Here is a 25,778-nt window from a genome sequence, read left to right on the forward strand (position 1 = left end):
TACAAACATGGTCCCTTTAGGACACAGTCATCTCGCCCGCCACGCCAGAATGAGTGCCTCTGATAAGAACTGGGAGCTGATGAAGTGTGTGGTCAGAAACTTCACAGAGGGGCTTCTTTACAGAATGAGGGAAACCTTCAGCTTGCAGCAGAATTTAGGTACTTAAAGCAGTGAAAAAATCTACCAACTAATTCATAGCTTTTTTTTTTTTTTTTTAAACCCTGTAGTGGAGTCCTGTATTCATTTAGTAAATTCAACTTTATGTGCTTGTCAAAAAGGAAAGAAAAAAGAAGCAGGAAAGAGAGAGGGAAAGTGCAGATCACCTCGTGTCTGTCCTGTTTGCCTTGGGGTCTAACCGTGTGCCATGTCGAGCATGGAGCTTCTCCTGCTCACTTTGACTCAGTTTTGGTGACTTTTTCCTCCTATGGAGACTTTAGGAGTTTTTCAAGAATAACTGTGTGGTTTTCACTTTATGCGTTGACATTAGGACATCGCACATCAGATATTACATTGTACTTTGTTAGGTAGTTTAAGGGGTTTGAAGATTAGCTTCTAATCCACTTTTAAGTAGATTAGATCAGATGTTTGTAAAGTATAAACACAACTAGAAACCATCTACCACTCTCAAGTATTTTTTAGTAACTTGAAAGTTATAATAAAATGGTTACTGGCATATTCCAGATAAAGTCAGATCATTATTCTTTTATTTTTTAAAGATTAATTTATTTAGTTGGAAGTTAGAGTTACACAGAGAGAGAAGGAGAGGCAGAGAGAGAGAGAGGGGTCTTCGATCTGCTGGTTCACTCCCCAGTTGGCTGCAATGTCCAGAGCTGTGCCAATCTGAAGCCAGGAGACAGGAGCTAGGAGCTTCCTCTGGGTTTTCCCATGCAGGTGCAGGGGCCCAAGGACTTGGGCCATCTTCTACTGCTTTCCCAGGCTATAGCAGAGAGCTGGATTGGAAGTGGAGCAGCCAGGACTTGAACCGGCACCCATATGGGATGTCGGCACTGCAGGTGACATTTTTACCTGCTATGCCACAGCGCCGGCCCCTCATTATTCTTAACAAGGACAATGATCTGGTGTTTAAGATAATGGAAAAATTGAAAATTATACTAATATTTTTGAACACAACCAGCATATGCATGTCAGTGTATTTCTGAATTTCCAGAAAGAATTCAGAATTACGCTCCAGCCTTCACAATGCTGGGTTACCTGAATGAACATCTGCAGCTGAAGAAGCAAGCAGCAGATGCGTACCAGAGGTGAGTCCCAGTCCGTCCAAGCGCAGGCCCTGTCTCCATCAGCCTTCTCACACTTGGCCTCGTTCTCCTGCAGACGGTACTGAAGAAATGTTCTCGTTTCCTTTTCCTCATTGTGTATTATCTTCTTAGATTACATCTTAGAACGTGAAAAGACACAGTCCCCAATTTTCAGCTTTACTTTGGTTTCTGTTAAGAAAGAGAGAGAGAGAGATTGAAAGGAAAGACAAAACTGACAGAAAAGACAAAAATCTCCTCAGAATCTGTTTTAGAAAAATCTATCTCCAAGGGAATTTACCCAGCTTTAATTCATACATGTGTTCAGTGAGACAAGCGACGGTAACATTATACTTATTTGAATGCCTTTATTACTGCCTTATATTTATCTATTCAGTGTCTGTTTCTTGGACTGCTGTGTGCCACGCAGTGTCCTGGTCACTGGCCGCTTAGCAGTGAATCAGACACTACATAGGTGCCCTTGTGGAGGGCACACCTGGAGCTGGGAGACATGGGAGAAGCTGAGAAGTCTCTGAGATAACAATAATTACTAAGAAAGCCACTCGAAGTGGGGAAAGGAGCAGAGGACGTGGAGGTAGGAAGAGACCTGTCAGAGGTTTTAAGAAGGGTGGGTTTGCAGAGGAGGCAGCTGAGGCCCGGCCTGAAGGAACTGAGCTGTTTTGTTGACTTGCCGTTTGGTTATCCTGGCAAGACTGTCCCAGGCGGAGGGCAGGTGCTCCGAAGCAGGAGCGGACTTGGCCTGTTCATGGCACAGGAAAGCCAGCGTGCTGGACTGGAATGACCAGCCCGGACAGCGGTGTGAAACGAAGTCCACGTAGTTCTGTGACTGCCAGGTAACAGACAGGCGAATGAGAAAATAGCCGTGGGCCTCATGAGTAGCTGCGAGATGAGAAGCCGGAAGATCCTGTGGCCTAACCTCTGAGTCACTTTATTGCCCTGAATAAAGCAGAAATTTAGAAGAAGCCTTATCAAGTAAAAAATTAATTGAATTGTCCCAAAAGCTTTGCTGTGTCCTGATTTATTTGGATGTCTCTGTAGTTCAAAGGAGTCATCACTAGCTGGTACTGGAGGCGTCATCAAGGAAGTGTTACTCCAGTTGTACAGGGAGAGATGTTCATGAAAAACCGTACTTTTGTTTCCTTCAGTTTTAGTAAACTTACAAGTAAGCAAACGGTATGGTAGAATCAACTGTGGATGTGGTTTTTAAAGAAGGAAAACGAGGCAGCGTTGGGGGAGGGGTGCTTCCTGCGGGGACTGCAGACACTGTATCCCACGCTGTGTGCACCAGAGGCTTGCTCCACGGTCCTGGCACTGCTGTCTTCTGCCTTAAACAAGAACTCGGGGTTTTGATCCCTGTGAGACTGTCTTATAGGTGTCCCTAAGTTTCCTTCATGTTGCAACACTGTTGATAAAAAGCTGTTCTTGAACTTAAAGAAACCCTGAGAAATCCTCTCTAAACAGAAAAGGAAATACAAAGCCTTACCGAATGTCAGGCTCTCGTGAGCTATTCAGATGCTTCTGTCCCGGCCCAGGACGGAGCACGAGAAGGAAGTGAGGCTGCCAGTGTGTGGGTGTCTTTGCCCTTATCCTCCAGGCCCCTCTGATGACTTGCTCCCTTCCCTCAACTCTCTGGTAACTATTGTTCTGTGTACTCAGGCAAGGGCCCATGAAAGTACTCAGTTTCCTGCCTTCCCAATTCAAATACTTGTATATCAGTATCTTCACAAGTGTTTTCTAGAAACTCCAAATATGTCAAAACATAACATCACAATATACTCATTTCCTGCATTTAGATTAAAATTTTGAGAATATTTGGCACTCAGCTATGATTAATGATATCACTTAATGAGAGGTAAGTTTACTTGAGTTATTTTCCTGATGACCTAAAATCTAAATTTTAGTTTCGTGGCACCAACTTAATAAAATATGAGTAAGCAGTTATAATTGGCACTAAAGAATTCATAGGGTTGAATAAAGAGAACAGAAGTCTGTAGAGTCAGCTAAGGAGGAAAGATAAGCAGTAGGTAATTAAGCATGCAGATAACTTAAAATGTTGTGTTCTTTTTTTCAGAGCAATTTTGTTGTCTGCAGAAGACAAAGATACGTACAATGTTACTGTAAGACATTATGGCAGATTGTTATGGTAAATAATTTTTTTGCCATGAGTGCTGTGTATCTGTTGGATTTTCCCGGTGAAAGCTGTGGGACTAGGGAGATGATGACAAGATCCCAGAGTAGCGGAACGTACAGGACACATAATTCCCATGTTCCAGCCTCTGCCGTTTCCCTTCCCTGTAATGACACGAAACTCCATATTGCTGTCTCAGGAGCAGGTTAGAACTCATCATTTGTGCAGAGGAGAACTTTGGGAGAGAGAGAGTGCGGTCTCTAATAGCAGAAACCTCGTTAAAGGACGAGGAGTTGCATTCATCCGGATTTGTGTATATTCTTAAACTCAAGATGGGCGTTAGTGGTTCAGCAGCCCCTTTAAAATGGTACACGAAAATGTGGGGGACGGTGAGGGAGCTAGGTATCTTTCCTCAGATTGTCAGGGATTTCTGATTAAGAACCGGTTGTTTGGAGGACCAGAGAACACAAGTAATACAGGAGAAAGGTTTTGACTCAAGGTAGGATGGCCCTCCTTCAGTTTTGAGCTCCCCCAAATGATTGAGGCACATTTAATTATGGTGTAAATGTTTGGGGATTGTTGTCTCCATTGAAAGTTACATGGTAGAGACCTGAGGTCACAAGTTCTTTTCTTTTCCAACTATGTAACTGAGTTATATGCATAAACAGGAAAATTTTTCTGTGCTGGCTGCCTTTCTTATCAGTTCTTTTAAACTGTTACATTTGTCAGTTAGCAGAGCTCTGTCTGCAATTTTATTGAAGCGGAGGACAGATACTGAAAGAAATTGTGGGGAATAAAATATATGTTCATTTTCGTTTTAATGTTTCATGTAATTTAAGTATTTTAGAAAGAAATCTATACCTTCCATTGCTTACAGGTCTTTTTCATTTTTTATTATGAAATACATTAAATATGCAAGCATATAATGAATAATAAAATACAGAGCATAAATTAACAAATAGTCACCACTCAAATGTGACAGCTTAAAATTCTGTCAATTTGCTCAAGCTTTCTTTAAAAAAAAAAAATAGACAAGTAGCATCAAAACCCCCCTTATGCCCTTCTCTCATTCCATTCTTTTCTCCACAAAAGTAATTGCATCTTTGAAGATAGTGTTCATTGAAAGACAAACCTCTTTTTTTTTTTTTACACTTTTTTGTTTTGTTTTTGAAGACATTTTCTTTATTTGAAAGACAGAGTTACACACACAGAGAGAGAGAGGTGTCCTCCATCCACTGGTTCACTCCCAAATGGCTGCAACAGCCAGGTCTGGGCTGATTAGAAGCCAGGAGCAGGAGCTTATTCCAGGTCTCTCGTGTCAGTGGTGGGGCACATGCTTTTCCACGCACATTACGTTAGCAGGGAGCTGGATTGGAGTGGAGCAGCCAAGTGCTCATACGGGATGCCGGTGTCGCAGGTGGTAGCTTAACCTGCTACACCACATCGCCTACCCCTAAACACTGGTTTTTAAATGCATAGTTTTTTTCTCTGGATTTTTAGTGAGTCTGTATGCGCTCCAAGAAAATGGGTGTTCAGGTAAATAGTTTATCCAAAGGCTAAGTTTGATGCAGACAAGATATTTTATGACTTGTTATACTTGTCAAAAATGGTAGAACTATACCCACAGGATGATAGTTAACTAAAATGTTAAGCTTAGAAAATTAGATTTCTATATAGAAGCCAACTTGGATTTTTACTGGGGTTTTAAATAAAATTTGCTTAAAAGAAGATACTTTGTGATTTAGCAGAACCTGTTATTTTCACATGTAATTGGAAAGGGGCAGTGTGTGAGGTTAATGTTGAATCCCCCCAATACATTCTAATTGTGATATACTTTCCATCTTGGGTCTTTTCTAGAACTTTAATAGGTTATTGTTTACTGAATCACCACTGTAAAAAAGAGACTACATGTGAAGTTATTAAAATAACTTAATGTAATTGTAGCCCTCTATTTTCCTTTCATAATCCAAAGTGTTTCTTTTATATTAAAAGTAAGTTGTGCTTTGCTTCTTAGTTCCATTGGTGAATATGATAAAGCTATCCAGGCTTTTAAGTCAACGCCTCTGGAAGAGTTAGAAGACATCGTAGGTTTCGCATTGGCTTTATTTATGAAGGGGCTATATAAAGAAAGCAGCAAAGGTAAGGATAGTGCTTGATGCTAATGAACAGATGTTTCCAAAGCCGAGTAGAGGTTAATCATGATAAGCTTAAGTATAGAAGGGTTAACTGGGTATGGGGAGGGAGGAGTGCAGTGTTTCCTGAAATCTGACTAGGAGTCCTGAGTGATCCTAAGAACTTTTTATCTATGACTCCACTTCAAATACTATGAATAGTCCTTGTAGTATGGTACTAGGACTGCTCATTGTACAGATAGGGAAACCAGGGCTGAGATCATCTGCAGTAGACATGGAATTAGCCTTTGTTTGTTTGTTTTAAAGATTTAGTTAGTTATTTGAGGGCAGAATGAGAGAGAGGATTTTCCAAAGCTGCTGGTTCACTCCCTAAATGGCCATGGTATCCAGGGCTAGACCAGGCTAAAGTCGGGAGCCAGGAACTCCACCCAGATCTCCCATATGGGTGGCAGGGACCCAAGTGCCTGAGCCATCTTCCACTGCCTTCCCAGGTGCTGAGTTGGAAGCAGAACAGCCAGGACTCCAAAATGACACTTAGATATGGGCTGCTGATGTTACAAGTGGCAACTGACTTGCTGCTCCACAATGCGGACCCCTATGAGCTAGCTTTTGAAGGCCTGTGTTCACAACTCTGCACTGCTTAAATGTTACTAATAGTAGATCTTGATTTCTCCAAAAACATTAACTGAGTGAATTTTCACGTAGGTGGGCCCAGCCAGTATGTGTGCAACTCATTCAAATGTGGTCTGCTAGGCGGAGTTGCTGGTCTGCTCCAGTGGGTTATGGTGGTGTCACAGCTGTGCAGGCCTCTACTTCTGGCCCCGCCTGGCCCTTAAAGACAGCCATTGTGGCCTCCCTATAGATTGTGAAGGTAGAAGTTGGGGGTAGTCATGTGATAGGCCTAGGGATAATCCCACAGTCACATTGGAATAGCTCTTCCAGGGTTACATTACTATGAATTTTTATTTTAGCCTCTAGAAAATAAGGGAACAACAAATAAGGTACAGTTTTATTTAAGCGCTTTTTGAAAAATGAGATTAGGAAGTGAAAAAATCCTACACTTCATCTATCAGTATTGCTTTCATGTTTTCTTGTTTCCAATTCTAACAGCTTATGAGAGAGCCTTGTCTATTGTTGAATCAGAGCAAGACAAAGCCCATATCTTGACAGCTCTGGCACTAGCAGAATATAAACAAGGAAAACTGGATGTAGCCAAGACATTGCTATTTAAATGGTATGTACAATTGACCTGAGCACTTAACATTACCATATAGTTGGAGCCACATAGATTGAAGTTGTTAACATTTCAGGAACTTTGAGTAAACAAAAAGGATTGGGCCCACATGGTTCTGAATGAACAGTGAAGTGGAGCTAGAGATCATGGCTTCATTCTTAGCCCCGGAACCACCCAGTCCTTCAAAACTGTCCTCTACTCTGTGTGTTATTGATATGTTTTAAACAGTATTTAACCACGTGGTCAAGAATGACCGTAAAATTTTAATGAAGGTAATAAATAACTGGTTTATTTTTTGGCTTCTTGGATCCCCGAAGAGATTTATTTCCTCTTTCCTTTTCGAGTTAGCTTGCTAAATATTTCATTTAAAGATAAGTCTTTAAAAAAATTGTCCCAGTAGAACTTTTAGCTATTGCTATGCTTTTGGAATAAGTTAATAAAATAACAGCTTATGTATCTATGGTTATTTTATACTATTTTTGGATTTTTTTCTTTTAAATATTCATTCATTTATTTGAGAGACAGAAAAGAGGTGGACAGAGAGCTTCCATCCACGGATTCAATGTGTCTAACAGTGATGGCCCTCTATCTGTCTCTCCGAGTTTCTCTGCCTCTCAAATAAAGAAAATTTTCCTGAAAATTAAAAGAAAATCTTGTCATTTTACAGGATACATTCTTGTGACATATATTTGTGCCTCTGTATAACAAGTTCAGAGATTCCAAATTTGCAAATGGCTTGCTGCCAAGAGTCAGATGGCAAATGATTACCTCAGTTATCAAGGGCAAAACTAACCCAAAATTAGACACATTTTGGTTATTACTTAAACCCAAATCATTTTGAATATTGGTGGAACTGGGAAAACATAACAGTATAATCTGTGCTTTTTTGCTGGGAGTAGAACTTTTACCCCCTTGTTTTGGATTGTTGGATCCAGGGCTGGGTCTTGTTTCTGTCTATGGTTTTAGTCTTCTTAATGTCATCATGGAAACTTAACACTACCAACTGTTCTCACCCCCAGCCCTCGGCATTCTTTACTGTGATGTTCTTTATATGGAAAGCTCACTGTTGCCAGTTGTTTGTTGGTTGATAGTCTTATATTAGAAAATGAGCAGTGTCCTAAAAATGCTTATTGAAGGGGAATAGTTCATCATATGAGGGGAAAAAAGATCTGGTTACCAATTTTCTAGATTTTAGAATAAGAAACCACATGGGGGCCAGTGCTGCAGCACAGCAGGTTAACGCCCTGGCCTGAAGCGTGGGCATCCCATATGGGCCCCGGTTTGAGACCTGACTGCTCCTCTTCCGACCCAGCTCTCTGCTATGGCCTGGGAAAGCAGTAGAGGATGCTCAAGTCCTTGGGCCCCTGCACTCGCGTGGAGACCTAGAAGAAGCTTCCGGCTGCTAGCTTTGGATTGGTGCAGCTCCAGCTGTTATGGCCAATTGGGGAGTGAACCAGCGGATGGAAGACCTCTCTCTGCCTCTGCCTCTACCTCTCTGTGTAACTCTTTCAAATAAATAAATAAATCTTTAAAAAAAAAAAAAAAAGTAAGAAACCACATGGGAAACCTGTGAAATGTGGTAAAAGACTACATGCATGCAGACACTGAGATTTTAACTCCTTCTTAATACTGGAATGTAGTCATTTCAGTTATAATTTGGATTTTGTACGTTAGTAAATGTTATAATAAGGTTTTTATCCTTTTGAGTCAAGGCCCAAGTTAGAATTTCTTTTGTTATCAATATTGGAATTTTTTAAAAGATTTTATTTATTTATTTATTCATTTGAGAGGTAGAATTACAGTGAGAGGGAGAGACAGAGAGAAAGGTCTTCCTTCCATTGGTTCACTCCCTAGATGGCTGCAATGGCCGGAGCTGCGCCGATCCAAAGCCAGGAGTCAGGTACTTCTTCCCGGTCTCCCATGCGGGTGCAGGGCCCAAGCACTCGTGCCAACCTCCACTGCTTTTCCAGGCCACAGCAGAGAGCTGGATTGGAAGAGGAACATCCGGGACTAGAACTGGTGCCCATATGGGATGCTGGTGTCACAGGTGGAGGATTATTCCACTGTGCCATGGCACCGACCCCTGGATTTTGTTTTTTTCATTTTTTGCTTTCTTACTTTCACCAACTGACCATGTAGGTTATTGACAGAAGTGGCACTGACTGAAGTGTTTTCATATTTGAACTCCTACGTCTGTTAAATTCTTACTGTGAATTGAAACTTTAAGCTACTTACTCCAGAGCTGCTTCATAAGAATTTGTTATTTCATACCTGTTTATCAAAATTAAGTACAAAACACCTAATTTCCTCTTCCCCCAAAAATAGTTCAAAGACATAGTGGAGATATGTGATATTTTATAAAGCAATGAATATTTCTGTTATGTTTTATTGAACTTTTTTAAAAAGCTTTGGAATTTCCCTTGTTTTATCATAGTGTAAAATTTATGATAATAATTAGAAGTATTAAGCTTGTAGAGAGCTAAGTGTTCTTTATTGAAATTAACAAGGATTTCTAAACATTAGTGACTTTCACTTATATAAGGCTAAATCAGTTTTTGCAGTTGAAGGAGAAAACAAATGCTAAGTATTTACATACAAAATTTAAATTCTCTTTAAATTGTAAAAATACTAACTTGGAGTATGGTGAATATAGACATAGTTTGTACTTGTTATATAAAATGCTGGTTTCAGTACCACACAGCTTATGAGGACAAAGCTCCATCAGAAGGATAAAAATCAGATTTAACATTAAAATTGTTTTCTTTTTTTTAAGATTTATTTATTTATTTGAAAGTCAGAGTTACACAGAGAGGCTCTAGAGGCAGAGAGAGAGAGAGAGAGAGAGGTCTTCCATCCGATGGTTCACTCCCCAAATGGCTGCAATAGCTGGAGCTGCGCTGATCCGAAGCCAGGAGCCAGGAGCTTCTTCCAGGTCTCCCACACGGGTGCAGGGGCCCAAGGACCTGGGCCATCTTCTACTGCTTTCCCGGGCCATAGCAGAGAGCTGGACAGGAAATGGAGCCAGTCGGGTCTTGAAACAGCGCTTCAGGCCATGGTATTAACCCACTGCGCCACAGTGCCGGCCCCAAAATTGTTTTTCTTTATTTATATTTCTAGGATTTTATTGAAACAATATTTTTAGCAAAATTGTTCTCATTGTTTACCTAGGACTGCTGCCCAAGGAGGCTGATCTGTATTTGTTTCTAAACCTTAGCTGTAGTGCCCAGGAAAGAACTGTAACTGTTGTTCTCTGAAAGGCATTGGTACTTCACACCGCGTCAGCCAAGGGAATTGCTGTCTCCAAAAGCCAAGGAGTTTTCTCTTTTATATTAATCTTCAAGCTGGCCTTACTGTACTGGGTTTTTTTGTACTAGGCATTCTGTATACTTTAATAGTTACAGAGAAATGCTGCTGTACGCATGGTTAATAGCCAGTTTGAAAATGTGTTTACAGCTCTATCTTAAAGGAGCCGACCACCGAAAGCCTTCAAGCCCTGTGTGCCCTCGGCTTGGCCATGCAGGATGCGACCCTGTCCAAAGCAGCCCTGAACGAGTTACTGAAGCGCGGCAAGCACAGAGGCAGTGATTACCAGAGGTGCCTTCTGACGTCAGCCATCCACGCACTCCAGGGCCGCAGCGTGGCAGTGCAGCGACAGGCGTCCAAGGCTGTTCACAGGTGAATTCTGGCCTCGTGTCCTTGGGGCCTCGTGACATGGAGAGGACCGATGTGGTTGTGTTCGACACTTGGGTTTACCAAGACTGTGCAGCGAGGTCAGCACGTGTATGTGAAAGCCCAACTCTGGTTTTATGAAGTTGTATGTGGGATTAGGTAATGGTCTGTGTTGCTTCACCTGTTGGGATTTTTATTTTGATTTATTTATTTATTTATTTTTAAATTTGACAGACAGTGAGAGCAAGAGAGACAGAGAGAAAGGTCTTTCTTCCATTGGTTCACCCCCCCCAAATTGCTGCTATGGCCGGCGCGCTGTGCCAATCCAAAGCCAGGAGCCAGATGCTTCTTCCTGGTCTCCCATGTCGGTGCAGGGCCCAAGCACTTGGGCCATCCTCCACTGCCTTCCCGGGCCATAGCAGAGAGCTGGACTGGAAGAGGAGCAACCGGGACTAGAACCCGGTGCCCATATGGAATGCCACGGCGCTGGCCCTTGGGATTTGTATTTTTAATTCAGTTGATAAATTTGTCCTTATTCCAGTTCAGACCCAAACCTTGTTTGCATCTGTCAGATGATTCTGTTCACATTGGTAGTTTCAGGCGTTACTGCCTACTTGAATATTATTTTCTTCAAAATTTGGAAACTAGAAAGCTGTCATTTTTAACCACAGTTCTTCATTTTCTTGTCTGCAGTACAGTGTTCTATCTGTAGTTTGTTCTGCTATAGTCCCTTCTTATTAACGGTATTTACAGGTTATATTTTTTAAAAAAATTAAATTACTTTAATATAAAGCTTGCTCTACTATAGTGCCATTTCCTTTAGAAATCATTCTCCTACTCTATCCTATAATTTTTATTATCTTTTTGGTTTCTTTGGACACAGTGTATTGCCTTTCCTTAAGTTTTCTTAATTGTCTTGTGTTTTTGTAGTCATCCTTTTGCTGTTTTTTTCTTGTTTCCATAAGAACTCTTGTTGTATATTAGAAATAAAGAGCATGTTTTCCAAAAGTCAAGATACTTTCAACCAAATGTGAACAATTAATATGAACTTGTTATTGATGTTTAAAAGATTTTAAACTTAAGAAAGCATTAGTTGTCCACTCTGTGGTTAAAGTAACTCCTGTCTCTAAGCCTGCGCCTTTGGTGATCCCTGCAGTAACCCAGCTGACCCTGCTCTTTGGTCTCTGTTGTCCCGTGTCGTTGCTCAGCATGCCCAGCGAAATGCAAAGGTGAGTCATGTTCTACATTCTGGCCAAGTGGCAAAGTGACTTGTGATATGGTGTGAACATGATCATTTCAGCATGCAGCATTGTTTTCTTCTGGAAGATATTTAATCTGGTGAAGGGAATTCTGTTCCATTAGTCATTGAGCAAGTACTAGACTGAGTGTCCTCCACGTTGTTGTACTGTTCTGGATGTGGTGGTCAATAGAGAGAAGACGAGGGCCATTTTGAACACATACAGATTATGTTAGTGGCCGTGCGATAAAATAATGTTTATAATGTGGCTGTGTAAGAAGCATTGGCTGTTGTATTTTTAAATCCCCAAAGATAGCTTTATCTATTCTTAAAGATAAGGCAATAGTACCTGTAATGCTGTAAATTTCAAAAAAGGTGTGTATAAATTCACTGATGTTCTGTAAAGGATTGTGCACTATTTCCATTTGTAGCAGCCAAATATTTTCAGGAATTTTTCTTCTAACATATCTGATTAATATGTGCATTCATAGTTCATTTAAACTGACTGGTAAATATAATGGTCATAATAGATAATATGTTTTAGTATTACCATGCCTAATAATTCTGGTCTCTAAAATCTTTATGGTTCTGATGTTTTGTTTTTTTTTTTCTTACTATGAGTGCTTACTCATGGTAGCTTTGTTTCTTTATTTACCTAATTGTGTGTGTGTATGTGTGTGCAAGTTTTTTGTAATAATTTGAGGCTGAGGTTTAAGATACCTTTCTCTAGAAAGAATTTGTACTTGCTTCTGACACGTGTTTGGAGCTGTACCAATCTGGGGCCACCATTAACAAGATTTAGAGCTTGAGGTTGCAAGGTTATTTGAGACTTGGCTTAATTCTGATTCACTTAGAACCTGAAGTTATAGTCTCTTAAAGTCTCAGCTTTTCTGATATGGGTTTTTTAATATACTTCCCACTTTGTGTGAGCCCTGGATGTTAATTTCTGTCCCACAAACCCATGAATCCTTCAAGATAAAAATTAAAATTTATTGGATCTGCAAGGTAAGTGGCTTCTTTGCTCACCCATCCCAGATTGCAGCTTTTGTTCTTGGTTTTGGCCTGGCAATTCCTTAATAACTTGTCAGTTAGTCAATGCTTTTAAGAATAAGTTTTTAAATGTTCTATCCCAGTACTTCTCACACTTTAATGTGCAGCTGAAATCGCCTGGTGACGATGTCAAAATACAGGTTGTGATTCAGCAGCTCTGAGCTGGGGCCTAATATTCTGCCTTGGTAACAACCTCCCAGAGAGTGGCAGTGCGGCTGACACACAGGGCACAGTTGAGGAGCAAGGTTTTCTCCCAGATTTTTAACGACTTGAGTGGATAGCATGATTTAAAAGACCTGGAACACCATTGTTATCAGACAGCAGAATGAAGTCCTTACTATTTGTCTACTACTGTGCTAAGCCTTTTCATGTATTTTGCCATTTAATCTCAACAGTCGTATGAAGTAGGAGCACTTATTGTCCTTATTTATAGAAGGAAATGTGAGACAACAGTAACTTGTGCACTGAACTTTAATGGTTGTGGGTATGGGATTCATTTCCAGATCTGATTCCTGAAGCGTCTTTCCACTCTGCTGTGTTGCCTGCCTTCTTTTTAGTCCATCTCTCTGTTTTGCATTGACATACTTTTAGAAGTTTATGTTATTAGCATTCTTTATACACACTAAGTACAATTTTGAAAACACTTCTGATAGACTTATGATAAGAAATGAAAGGTAGAGTATACTTCCGAAGTAAAATGGAGTCATTCACTTTTTTTTACAAAATAAAAGTCTCATTTTGAAGTTTTTAAAGCTACAGATTTCAAATTTACCTTATGAAAACTTTGATGCTGAGGCGTGTATTCTATTTTTAGTTTTGGATTAATAAAGCAGTGGTGAGTTTCACAGTGTTCTGCACTTCCTTCATTTTACTAGGCACTATGCATTTAGAAATACTGCATGTTTTCATGGACTACAACCAGCTTTTCCTTAGCTTTATAATCTCTCTCTCCCCCTCTCTTTCTCCCACAGTCTCTTACATTGTTGGAAAATGCTTGGTACCACTGTACAAATCATGTAACTTTTGAATCTTCATGAATATTTAAAAGCAGAGTTCAAATGATTACAGTGGAAAGATTTTCTTTCACAAAAATAGTAAACTGATCTTTTAAAACCGTACTTATAAGTAGATACTTGAGTTTAGAAATTGTGAATATGATACAACTGAACCTTTCAAATGATTTCATGGAGAGATGTTGTCAGTCTTAAATTTTAGTGTTTTTGAAAGTCTGTGCTTTTGTCTAAACAGCCCATATTTTCTATTGCAGGGAGGTGCTGTAGCAGGAAATGTGGCCCATATTCTGGACTCACATCATGGGAAGGTTAGTTTGCCCTTGTTACATGCGTCTTGTTAAACAGCACTGATGAAAGAATAAAACCAATTTTCTCTGTAACGTTAGGGGTTCCATATCAGAAATAGCCCGTCTTTGGGTCAGTTTGAAAGACAGGGAGCTGTGAAGAGAATTGGCTAACACACTCCTTTTCCCTGTGTAGAAGGCGTTACTGTACACTGCAGCCAATCAGCTGGCGATGGGAAGCAGGTCAGCGGAAGATGAAAAGAATGTTGCTCTAAAGACCATTCAGAAGGCAGCGCTGCTCTCTCCAGGTGATCATGATAAATCCACGTCGCTAACTCAGATTCTGTCAATCTTACATTGTGCTTACGGGCATAGAGTTTGTATTTACATGAAATGAGGCAAAAGGAATTTTAGGAAACTGTTTTTAAGATTTTGCATATTATTTAGTTATCTAGGTTTGACTTTTCATAATTAAGAGAGCATCAGTTGGCCGGCGCCACAGCTCACTTGGCTAATCCCCTGCCTGCAGCGGCAGCACCCCGGGTTCTAGTCCTAGTTGGGGTGCCAGATTCTGTCCTGGTTGCTCCTCTTCCAGTCCATCTCTCTGCTGTGGCCCGGGAAGGCAGTGGAGGATGGGCCAGGTCTTTGGGCCCTGCACCCGCATGGGAGACCAGGAGAAGCACCTGGCTCCTGGCTTTGGATTGGCGCTGCGCACCTGCTGTAGCAGCCTTTTGGAGGGTGAACCAAGGAAAGGAAGACCTTTCTCTCTGTCTCTCTCTCACTGTCTAACTCTGCCTGTCAAAAAAAAAAAAAAAAAAAAAAAAAAAAAAAAGAGAGAGAGAGAGAGAGCATCAGTTATAGAAACAGGTTGAAAGGAATGTCTGCTTAAAGTTATATTATTACCTGTTATTGAAAATCTGGATTATATATTTTCAAGAAGTGGTTTTCTTTCTGTTTTTCCATCATTCTTATTTAATGAGGCTTACCTGTGGCTGCTAATATTTACTCTACATGCTTAGTTATTTTTATGTGCTGTTAACTCCTTGAAGGATGGGGAGGGATGTGCCATATGTGGTAGCTGTTAGAAACGCCAAGGTCATGGCTCCACCTGAGCTGACTATTTTTAGTTCTGACCAGCTGTGTGGTGCATATGGTGTTGTATGGGATACTGAGGAATTGCATATCACTGCCTCCATTTCCACTACTGGAAAAATGCCTCAAGAGATCGGGAATGTCTAGCAATGTAGGGTCACAAGGTATTTTTTTACAAAATGTCATTTAAATATGAAATGAAGCATTGAACAATACATTCATCCAGAATACTTCATGATAATGATTAGATTGAAGTGCTGTTGCTTTTGGCTGAAGCAGATTGTACAAAGAAAAAGTTTATTGTTATTATATTCATAATAAACTATAAAGATCCTAACCAAGCAGCAAAATCTCAAATAGTCAGGAGTTATTTTACAAAACAAGTAGAGACCAATATCCTGTTGTTTATCCTGTCATCGAACAAAAGCAGGCCCTAAGCTTTTGGATTTGTCTGTTAGACACTGACAAGCTTCTGGTTTGTGGAAGTGATCTCAGGCAAGTATTAGACTTCAGTCTCAGATGATAGAAGACCTGTTAGCTTTGATTGTGTAAGTGCATGAACTAGAAAGGTGAGATTGCCAAGATGAGGTCCTCTGTCATGGTTTCTGAATTTCCCAAGTAATTTGGAGAAATACATACATCAAGGAAGCGGAGCCATTACGGGGGATGCTTACGACAGAGAGTGGGTGGTAAAGACGAGTGCCTGTTTGAGACCTGTCCTTGATGTCCAGTGCGAGTAGACAGGCTTGTCGTTACGTGTGTTGGCTGTCCAACCTTGTGCATCTATGATCAAAGAAAGTATACTTTTGATAGATGTTTCTCCAAGGAGTCTTTTCAGTAGTTTAAAGATAATCCAAAGAATTTAGGACTAAATGGGAAAAAAAATGGAGAAAAGACTAGTGATTCTGTGCTATGAAGAAATGTTTTAATGTTTAACAAACTATATTTTAAAATGTTTACATTTGTGCTGTGGATATTATATTGGAGTCACACTTTGTTTCATAGGGAATTTGGGTCGCTGATTGGGAAGACTTACTAGGAGCAGCCATTCTTTTGCATTGTGACAGAAGAAATATCTTCCAGCTAATGTTTATATCCCTTGCTGAAAATCTAAATTTTAGAATACCATAGGGTCCCTAAGGGGCTTGTTCACTTAATATTAGGAATAAATCAGTATTTAGAAATGGAGTCCCCTGTAGTTGGAATCCTCAGATTGTAGACCTATGAAACGCCACTTCCAGTTGGCACCTCAGCTGTCAACTGTTCAATTGTCTCTTTTTGTAATAGAAAAATAATTCCCAAAGGAAAAATTGCCAGACAGCTAATCAGTGTCATTGTTAGACCCCCAAACCCAGATCTAAGTCATGTGCCTTTTATTATATAGTAATATTATATAGTAATCAGATCTCATCACGAAATCTAGGAAACAGTCCCCGTTTGTTTATTGTGGAGTTTGGCTGTGTCTTATGTTACTTCAGATAAAATAATCATACTCTGGTTAAGAAGATATTTCAGAGAAGGAAGATATATGTTGCTTTGTAAAAGGTTTTGATCTGCATAGGAATTTTCACTATTCTTGTACTACTTGCCATAATAGGAGCATTTATAATTGAGAAGCATATTTTAGACATTTTATGGGAGATACATTTTTTGATGAGGCAATCAGAACAATTACCAAACTATGTGTGACTATATTGTTAACTAGCACCCCCTTGTGGGATTTTTTTTAAAGATTTATTTATTTGAAAGAGAGAGCTACAGAGATCTAGAGAGAGAGAGAGAGAGAGAGAGACAGATCTTCCATCTACTGGTTCACTCCCCAGATGACCACAATGGCCAGGGCTAAGCCAGGCCGAAGCCAGGAACTTCATCTAGGCCTCCTATGGTGGCAGGGGCCCAGATCTTTGGGCCATCTTCTGCTGCTTTCTCAGGCAATTAGCAGGGAATTAACACAGACTGGCACCCATATGGGCTGCTGGCGTTGTAGGTGGTAACTTCACCTGCTATGCCCCAGTCATTTCTCTTTTTAAGGATTGTCAGATTTAAAACACATTAACTGTTGAAGTAAGCTGCAAAATGAGATTTGTAAATAATGAAAGACCTAGAAAAAAAAAAAAAAAGAAAAAGCAAGGAAAACCAGTCCTCTTGCAGCTTTTTCACAACTAACCTTTCTTAGGGAGAGGAGTGTATGTGCGTAGTCTCTGTTGGACCCCTTCAGCTCGTTGCAGGTAGCCTTTCCACCTCACTGAAGCTGCTGTGGTCAGGTGGGAAAGAGCAAATGAATGAGGGATCCGTAGGAGCCTAGAAATGGGAGGGGTGAAACAGTGAGTTTCAGGCTCTCCTATTGCAACATAGATGAAATACTGAGCCTTTCCCTGACTCCAACTTTTCTCACGAAAAAGATTATGTTACCTTACTTAGCCTGTGACTAAGTTGAGAAGGATGGGTTACTGTTTGAGACTCGTCCTTGGTGTCTGGTGAAAGCAGAATAATTATCCTTTCCATAATAACACAGTGCTGAGGGCAAGTGAGCTAACCAGCCGTGGAAGAAGTGTTCAGCAGCGAATTGCTCAGCCTCTGATGTGTTTACTAACAAAATGGAGAATCTCAAAGGATGAGTGTAGTAATATGTCTCTGAAAACAAGTATTACTGAGTTTTCCCTTAAGAAAGTAGAATTTTTCTGGAGATATCGTTAATTTTTATTTTGGGGGGTACTTTCACTCTCACTTTAGGAGCTTTATGGCAACATCTTGATACTAACAAACATTCTTTTTTTTTTTTTTAACTTTTATTTCATGAATATAATTTCCAAAGTACAGCTTATGGATTACAATGGCTCCCCCCCCCCCCCCCCCCCCCGCTTTCTCTCCCCTTCCATTCACATCAAGATTCATTTTCAATTCTCTTTATACAGAAGATCAGTTTAGTATATATTAAGTAAAGCTTTCAACAGTTTGCACCCACACAGAAACACAAAGTGAAAAATACTGTTTGAGTACTAGTTATAGCATTAAATCATAATGTACAGCACATTAAGGACAGAGATCCTACATGAGGAGTGAGTGCACAGTGACTCCTGTTGTTGACTTAACAAATTGACACTCTTGTTATGGCATCAGGAATCACCCTAGGCTATTGTCATGAGTTGCCAAGGCTATGGAAGCCTTTTGAGTTTGCCGACTCTGATCATATTTGGACAAGGTCATAGTCAAAGTAGAAGTTCTCTCCTCCCTTCAGAGAAAGGTACCTCCTTCTTTGATGACCTGTTCTTTCCACTGGGATCTCACTTGTGGAGATCTTTCATTTAGGTTGTTTTTTTTTTTTTTTTTTTTTGCCAAAGTGTCTTGGCTTTCCATGCCTGAAATACTCTTATGGGCTTTTCAGCTGGATCTGCATGCCTTAAGGGCTGATTCTGAGGCCAGAGTGCTGTTTAGGACATCTGCTGTTTTATCAGTCTGCTGTGTATCCCACTTCCCATGTTGGATCATTCTCTCCCTTTTTTATTCTATCAGTTAGTATTTGCAGACACTAGTCTTGTTTATGTGATCCCTTTGACTCTTAGTCCTATCATTCTGATCAATTGTGAACTGAAATTGATCACTTGGACTAGTGAGATGGCATTGCTACATGCCACCTTGATGGGATTGAATTGGAATCCCCTGGTATGTTTCTAACTCTACCGTTTGGGGCAAGTCAGCTTGAGCATGTCCCAAATTGTACATCTCTTCCTTCTCTTATTCCCACTCTTATATTTAACAGGGATCACTTTTCAGTTAAGTTTCAACACTTAAGAATAATTGTGTATTAATTACAGAATTCAACCAATAGTATTAAGTAGAACAACAACAACAAAAAAATACTAAAAGGGATAAAGTATTAAGTTGTTCATTAACAGTCAGGACAAGGACTGATCAAGTCACTATTTTTCATAGTGTCCATTTCACTTCAGCAGGTTTTCTTTTTAGTGCTCGGTTAGTTGTCACCGATCAGGGAGAACATATGATATTTGTCCCTCTGGGACTGGCTTATTTCACTCAGCATGATGTTTTCCAGATTCCTCCATTTTGTTGCAAATGACCGGATTTCATTGTTTTTGACTGCTGTATAGTATTCTATAGAGTACATGTCCCATAATTTCTTTATCCAGTCCACTGTTGATGGGCATTTAGGTTGATTCCAAGTCTTAGCTATTGTGAATTGAGCTGCAATAAACATTAAGGTGCAGACTGCTTTTTTGTTTGCCAATTTAATTTCCTTTGGGTGAATTCCAAGGAGTGGGATGGGGTTGTATGGTAGGGTTATATCCAGGTTTCTGAGGACTCTCCACTAACAAACCTTCTGACTCTATGCCTATTTAGGTGACCCTGCTGTGTGGGCGGGGCTCATGGCGGCATGTCATGCTGATGATAAACTGGCTCTCGTGAACAACACTCATCCAAAGAGGATGGATTTATACTTGGCACTGTTGTCTGCTGTTTCTGCTTCAAGTAAGTTTAAAAACTCATTTTTATTCATAATTTAATTCAGATTCCTTAATTGGCTAACTCAGGAACATGACTGGTGCGTATATTATAAAAAATACATATATTCAGTAAAGAATCCATAGGAACGATAGCTGGGATATGCATACTGCGCATTTTTTATTTCTCATGTAGTTTGAAAGTGCACTATGTTCTGTGAGCTGAAATCTTTGCTTTGTGGTGTTTTCCTGCTTCGAGCCCAGTGTTTTGGATTGAGGTAACCTGGAAGAGTCCTTTACCGAAGCCAGCACTGAAATTGTCCTGTGACTCTTCCAGGAATCTTGGCCGGAGCAGCTGTTAACCAGATTTAGTTAACACTGTCTTGAAAAATCTGTGAATCTCCTCATTGAAAAGTGATTTAATAGCATCATAAATAGGTTAATACTCTTGTCTTAGGACAGTAGTTTTCCCCTAGTAAATTTTAGACTATAGTTATTTATTTATTTATTTATTTTTGACAGGCAGAGTGGACAGTGAGAGAGAGAGAGACAGAGAGAAAGGTCTTCCTTTTGCTGTTAGTTCATCCTCCAATGGCCGCCACGGCGGGTGCGCTGCAGCTGGCGCATTGTGCCGATCCGAACCCAGGAGCCAGGTGCTTCTCCTGGTATCCCATGCGGGTGCAGGGCCCAAGGACTTGGGCCATCCTCCACTGCACTCCTGGGCCATAGCAGAGAGCTGGCCTGGAAGAGGGGCAACCGCGACAGAATCCAGCGCCCCGACTGGGACTAGAACCCGGTGTGCTGGCACTGCAGGCAGAGGATTAGCCTAGTGAGCCACAGCGCCGGCCTGGACTATAGTTATTTTTTAGTAAATATTAAACATCATTACTACCTGACTTTTATGGATTACTAGGGAAAATTTTTAAAACTATGCCCTTTCTAAATGTCATTATAATAAAATGTCTTATAACGTTCAGTGTTTTAATCAAATGAACTTATTTTCAGTGATAAATCAGCAGAACATACTTAATTTTAATCCATGCTATTCAGATTTTAAAAGATCTCAACCCACTTATTTTTAAGTGTTTATTTATTGCCATCTATTTGGAAGGCAGAAAGAGGGAGGGGCAGGGGATCAGGGTGGGAGACCTTCTATCCACTGGTTCACTCCCCAGATGCCCACCAGTTGAGATTGAAGCAGGCTGAAGACAGGAGACAGGAACTCCATCCAGGTCTCCTATGTGGATGGCAGGGGCCCAAGCATTTGAGCCACTGTTTGCTACCTCCCACGATGCATTGCTAGGAAGCTTGATCAGAGGCAAAGTAGCTGGGACTCAAATGGCAATTTGTTTGGTGTGGGATACAGGCATTCTGAGTGGTGGCTTAACCTGCTGTTATGCCACAGTGCCCCTGCTGTTTTTGTTTTTGATCCACCCTCGCAAACCTGTATCTTAAAATTGGTGCATTTAGACCATAGATATTCACAGTGGTTACTGATATGGGTGGATTAAAATCTGTCATTTTTTTTACTATCTTCTGTTTGTTGCCCTTGTTCTTTGTTCCTTTTTCACCTTCTACTATTTTTCTTTCTTTTTAATTGTGCCTTTTATGTGATACTGTTTTCTCCCCTTTATTAGCATGTCAGTTAAACTTTATAACTTTTTTTGGTGGTTGCCCTGAAGTTTGCAATATATATTTGCAACTAGTCCCAAGTCCACTTTTTCAAATAACACTGTACCATTTCATGGGCAATGCCAAGTACCTTACAAAACAAAATAAGCATCATTCCACCGTCCTGTTCCTTATATCATTATCATTCATGCTGCTTATACATATACACACACACACTCAACTAAATACATTTTTGCTATCATTATTTTGAACAAACTGATTTTTAAAAATTAATGTATTCGGTCAGTTAAAAATAAAAATTTGCTTTCTATTTTACTTTCAATATTTGTTCTTTGTTGCTCTTCCTTTCTTTTAGATCTAAGTTTCTGACCTTAATCTGTTTCTTCCTCACTGAAGAATTTCTTGTAACACTTCTTGCAAAGTGAGTCTGCTGGGTTACAAATTCCCTCAATTTTTGTTTGAGAAAGACGATTCGTCTTTCGCTGTTGTAGCAGAACTGCTCACTCAGCATGTAGAATTCTTGGTTGGTATTTGTGTTTTCTCTCAACACTGTAAATACAAGTTATTTCACTCCACTCTCTTTTGACTTAAATAGTTTCTGAGGAGAAGTTGGATGTAATTCTACCTTCATGTCTTTATAAGTAAGATTTTTTTTCTTCTAGCTTCCTTCAGTTTTTCTTTGATTTTTGTTTAGCTTGAAAATGATATTCCCAGGTGTGCAGTTTTTTGGCATTTATACTTGCTCAATATTCTCTGAGCTTTTTGGGTCTATGGGTTAGTGTCTGACATTAATTTGCAGAAATTCTCACTCATCATTGTTCCAAGTATTTTTCAACTCTGGCTGGCAGAAAAACTAACTATCGCTGGGCTTCTGTAAACTCTGAATACTGCTGCTCATGCCTCTTTGATTGGTCCCTTTTTGCCCCACACTAGCCCTCACACTGCCAAGACTGAGCTGATGAAGTGCCAAGGGGAGGAGGCAGGGCAGTGGTATTGTCCGGAGCTCTCTGTGCGATTTTCTCCTCCCAGAACTCCAGCCACCCTGGCCGGCTCCCCAGCTGGCCCCCACTGGCCTTCCCAGAGCTGTAGCCTGCATACTGTCTCAGGCAGTAACTGCCACAGTTGCAGGCCTCGCCTCACGTGTCTCCCCTGATGGACAGAACAAGCAGGCACAGAGTGAGTTAGGATGCTATAAAGACTTAATAATGTTGTCAAGTCACTTCACCTAATAGACGTTTACGACACTTCTTGCTCCTAACAGCAGAACGTGCCGTTTTCAAGTGCACACAGAGCATTTACCCAATTACATCATAGTCTGGGTCATTAAACAGGTCTCCATAAATTTAAAACGATTCAAATTATACAAAGTGTAATATTTTATACAGCAGAATTAAATCTCAAATCAGTAACAAAATATCTGGAAAATTCTCAAACACTTGGAAATTAAATCACATACTTCTAAATGAACCAGGTCAAACAACAAATCAAAAAATAATTAAAATTAAAATTCAGATTAAAAAATAATCTGAAGTGAGTGAAAAGAACACAACATTTCAGACTTGCAGTGTCACTAAAACCCTGCTAAGAGAGAAGTTTCTAGCATTAAATGTCTACATTAGAAAAGAAGAAAGGCCTTCCTCAAGTCAGTGACATCAGCTGCTAGCTTAAGAAACTAGGAAAAGGAAGAGGAAACTAAAAAGATAGGAAATAATAAAGAATAGAAAGCCTGTCACGTAGAGGACAGAAAATTGACAGAAAAATCAATGAAACCAAAAACTGTTTCTTTGAGAAAAAAGAACCTCTAGCTGGATGGGTAAGGAAGAAGACAGAGAGTACCCACGCTAGGAATGAAAGAGGGTACATCATGACAGCCATTCCAAAGGCTAACAGGAACCTTATGAACAAGTTTCTGCTATGGAATTTGACAGCCTGGATGAAGTAGACAAATTCCGTAAAAGATAAAATTCGCTCAAGAGGAATACATTGACTAGCTGTGTATCTATTAAACACACGAGATTTGCAGTTAAATATCTTCCCACAAAGAAAGCACCTGGGCCACGTGAATTCACTGAAGAATTCTACCAAGTAGTTAAGAAAGAAGTAATACCAATTTCACACAAATTCTCCCCTGAAAATCCAAAACATGGTAGTATTTCCTAATGTCCTCTGTGAGGCAGACAGAGACACAACAAGAACAGAACACTACAGAACAGCATCACTATGAACACAGGTGAAGAGGTTCATAACAACACCCCAGCCATTCAAATCGAGCATCAATAAGAAAGCTAGTAGTGCATCAGGGTCTAGGACGGTTTGTCCTAGGAATTTGAAAGTAAATCAGATTCGCTGTGTTAACACCTTTGAAGATGCCAAACAGTTTAAGCTGTTTGATTCCATGTATGTGTAAGGTTTAGGAAAAAGGCAAATTGGTCTACTGTGACAGAAAACAGACTAGGAGTTGCCTGAGGGCAGAGGGTAATGGGAAATGGAGTGGCTTGGGGACAGAAGTGATGATAAAAGAGGAAACTTTCTTTTTTTTTTTTTAATTAAACTTTTATTTAATGAATATAAATTTCCAAAGTACAGCTTATGGGTTACAATGGCTTCCCCCTCCCAAAACTTCCCTCCCACCCACAACCCTCCCCTTTCCCGCTCCCTCTCCCCTTCCAATCACATCATGATTCATTTTCAATTCTCTTTTATATACAGAAGATCAGTTTAGTATATATTAGGTAACGATTTCAACAGTTTGCCCCCATATAGCAACACAAAGTGAAAAAAAATACTATTGGAGTACTAGTTATAGCATTAAATAAGAGTGTACAGCACATTAAAGACAGAGATCCTACATAATATAATATTTTTTTTTAAATTAATTAATTTTCTATGCCATTTCCAATTTAACATCAGGTTTTGTTTTTGTTTTTTTTTTCATTTCCATTATCTTTATATACAGAAGATCGATTCAGTATATAATTAGTAAAGATCTCATCAGTTTGCACCCATGCAGAAACACAAAGTGTAAAAATACTGTTTCAGTACTAGTTATAGCATCACTGCACATTGGACAACACATTAAGGACAGATCTCACATGGGATGTAAGTACACAGTGACTTCTGTTGCTGACTTAACAATTTGACACTCCTGTTCATGGCGTCAGTAATCTCCCTAGGCTCTAGTCATGAGTTGCCAGGGCTATGGAATCCTTTAGAGTTCGCTGACTTTGATCTTATTCCGATAGGGTCATAGTCAAAGTGGAAGTTCTCTCCTCCCTTCAGAGAAAGGTACCTCCTTCTTTGATGGCCCCGTTCTTTCCACTGGGATCTCACTCACAGGGATCTTTCATTTAGGTCTTCTTCTTTTTTTCTTTTCCATGGTATCTTGGCTTTCCATGCCTACAATACTCTAAAAGAGGAAACTTTCAATACTGGTGAATCAGTTTATTCCTTGATTGTAGTGATGGCTCACTTATGTGTTCTTGTGTCAGATCTTATCACATTGTATAGTTTGAATATATGCAGTTTATTTTTTATCCAGTGTATTGCAGTAAAACTTTAAATTTTGTCTGTGTTGTTACTGTACCATGATTTTGGGTCCAAGTCTCAAGTATATCACTGTGAAGCCGTAAGTTTTTTTAGCCACAGATACTCCTACCACAAAACTTCATAGAAACTAGTTTGGTGTCAGAACAACCTATGGTATTCCAGTGGGACATGTAAGATTTAAAAGCAGTTCTACTACCTTTTAACCTAGTTGCTCTGTGAACACATAAATTACAGGGAAAAGTAACATTGATATGTTTTATTTACAGTTAAAGACAAAGAATTCCTTGAAAATTACAAGCAATCTCTTGAAACGTGGTCTCTGTCACAAGCTGTCACTGGTCTAGTAGACACTGGAAGAACAGCTGAAGCCGAAGCTCTCTGCACAAAGGTTTGTTACGGAACTGCACACTGAAACGTGTGGATGCTTATCCCACTCGGAAGTGACTTCAGAAGTGGAGTGCAGGCTGTTTAAAGAGCATGTGATAATGGTTGTGCTGTGATGATCGTGTAACAGCCAGGATTGATCCGTGCTTGCTACAAACCAGTCACTGCATTTAGCGCTTTATACTGAAACATTGCAGCGGTTCTAGGACGGAGGGGTTGATTAGTATTCCATTTTTGGTAATGAGACAGCGAAGACTTAGGAGAGTTAAGTAATTTACACAATAGCTCACAGCTAGAAATGGGTAGACTTACAATTTGAACTTATATTTGTCTGAAAATAAACCAAGTTAAAGGGACACACTAATTCTAAAATAAATGACTTATAGACTACATTAATAGCATTACTGGTTTTTAAAACCAGTAGTTAATCATGGAGTTTCATATTTCCAAGTTCTTGTTCGCTGAGTGTTTTGTTTACCTTTGCAGTTGTTTACTCTTTTTTTTTTTTTTAATTTTTATTTTTGACAGGCAGAGTGGACAGTGAGAGAGAGACAGAGAGAAAGGTCTTCCTTTTTGCTGTTGGTTCACCCTCCAATGGCCGCCGCAGTAGGCGCGCTGCGGCCGGCGCACCATGCTGATC

At 40.0% G+C, this 25,778-nt stretch overlaps 1 protein-coding gene across 3 annotated transcripts in view; it reads left to right on the forward strand.

Moving 5' to 3' along the window:
• The window catches only part of SKIC3 (SKI3 subunit of superkiller complex), an 86,941-nt gene that overhangs the window by 44,981 nt on the left and 16,182 nt on the right, over nucleotides 1-25,778 (forward strand). For all 3 annotated transcript variants that reach the window (XM_062212391.1, XM_062212392.1, XM_062212393.1), the window contains 10 exons: nucleotides 1,169-1,262; nucleotides 3,349-3,420; nucleotides 5,420-5,544; nucleotides 6,648-6,771; nucleotides 10,225-10,446; nucleotides 11,597-11,669; nucleotides 13,995-14,048; nucleotides 14,221-14,332; nucleotides 19,476-19,604; nucleotides 25,021-25,142. In XM_062212391.1, the coding sequence (XP_062068375.1) occupies nucleotides 1,169-1,262; nucleotides 3,349-3,420; nucleotides 5,420-5,544; nucleotides 6,648-6,771; nucleotides 10,225-10,446; nucleotides 11,597-11,669; nucleotides 13,995-14,048; nucleotides 14,221-14,332; nucleotides 19,476-19,604; nucleotides 25,021-25,142 (1,127 nt within the window). The remainder of the gene's footprint in view (nucleotides 1-1,168; nucleotides 1,263-3,348; nucleotides 3,421-5,419; nucleotides 5,545-6,647; nucleotides 6,772-10,224; nucleotides 10,447-11,596; nucleotides 11,670-13,994; nucleotides 14,049-14,220; nucleotides 14,333-19,475; nucleotides 19,605-25,020; nucleotides 25,143-25,778) is intronic.

Source organism: Lepus europaeus, chromosome 15, assembly GCF_033115175.1.
Source record: "Lepus europaeus isolate LE1 chromosome 15, mLepTim1.pri, whole genome shotgun sequence".
NCBI classification, from domain to species: Eukaryota; Metazoa; Chordata; class Mammalia; order Lagomorpha; family Leporidae; genus Lepus; species Lepus europaeus.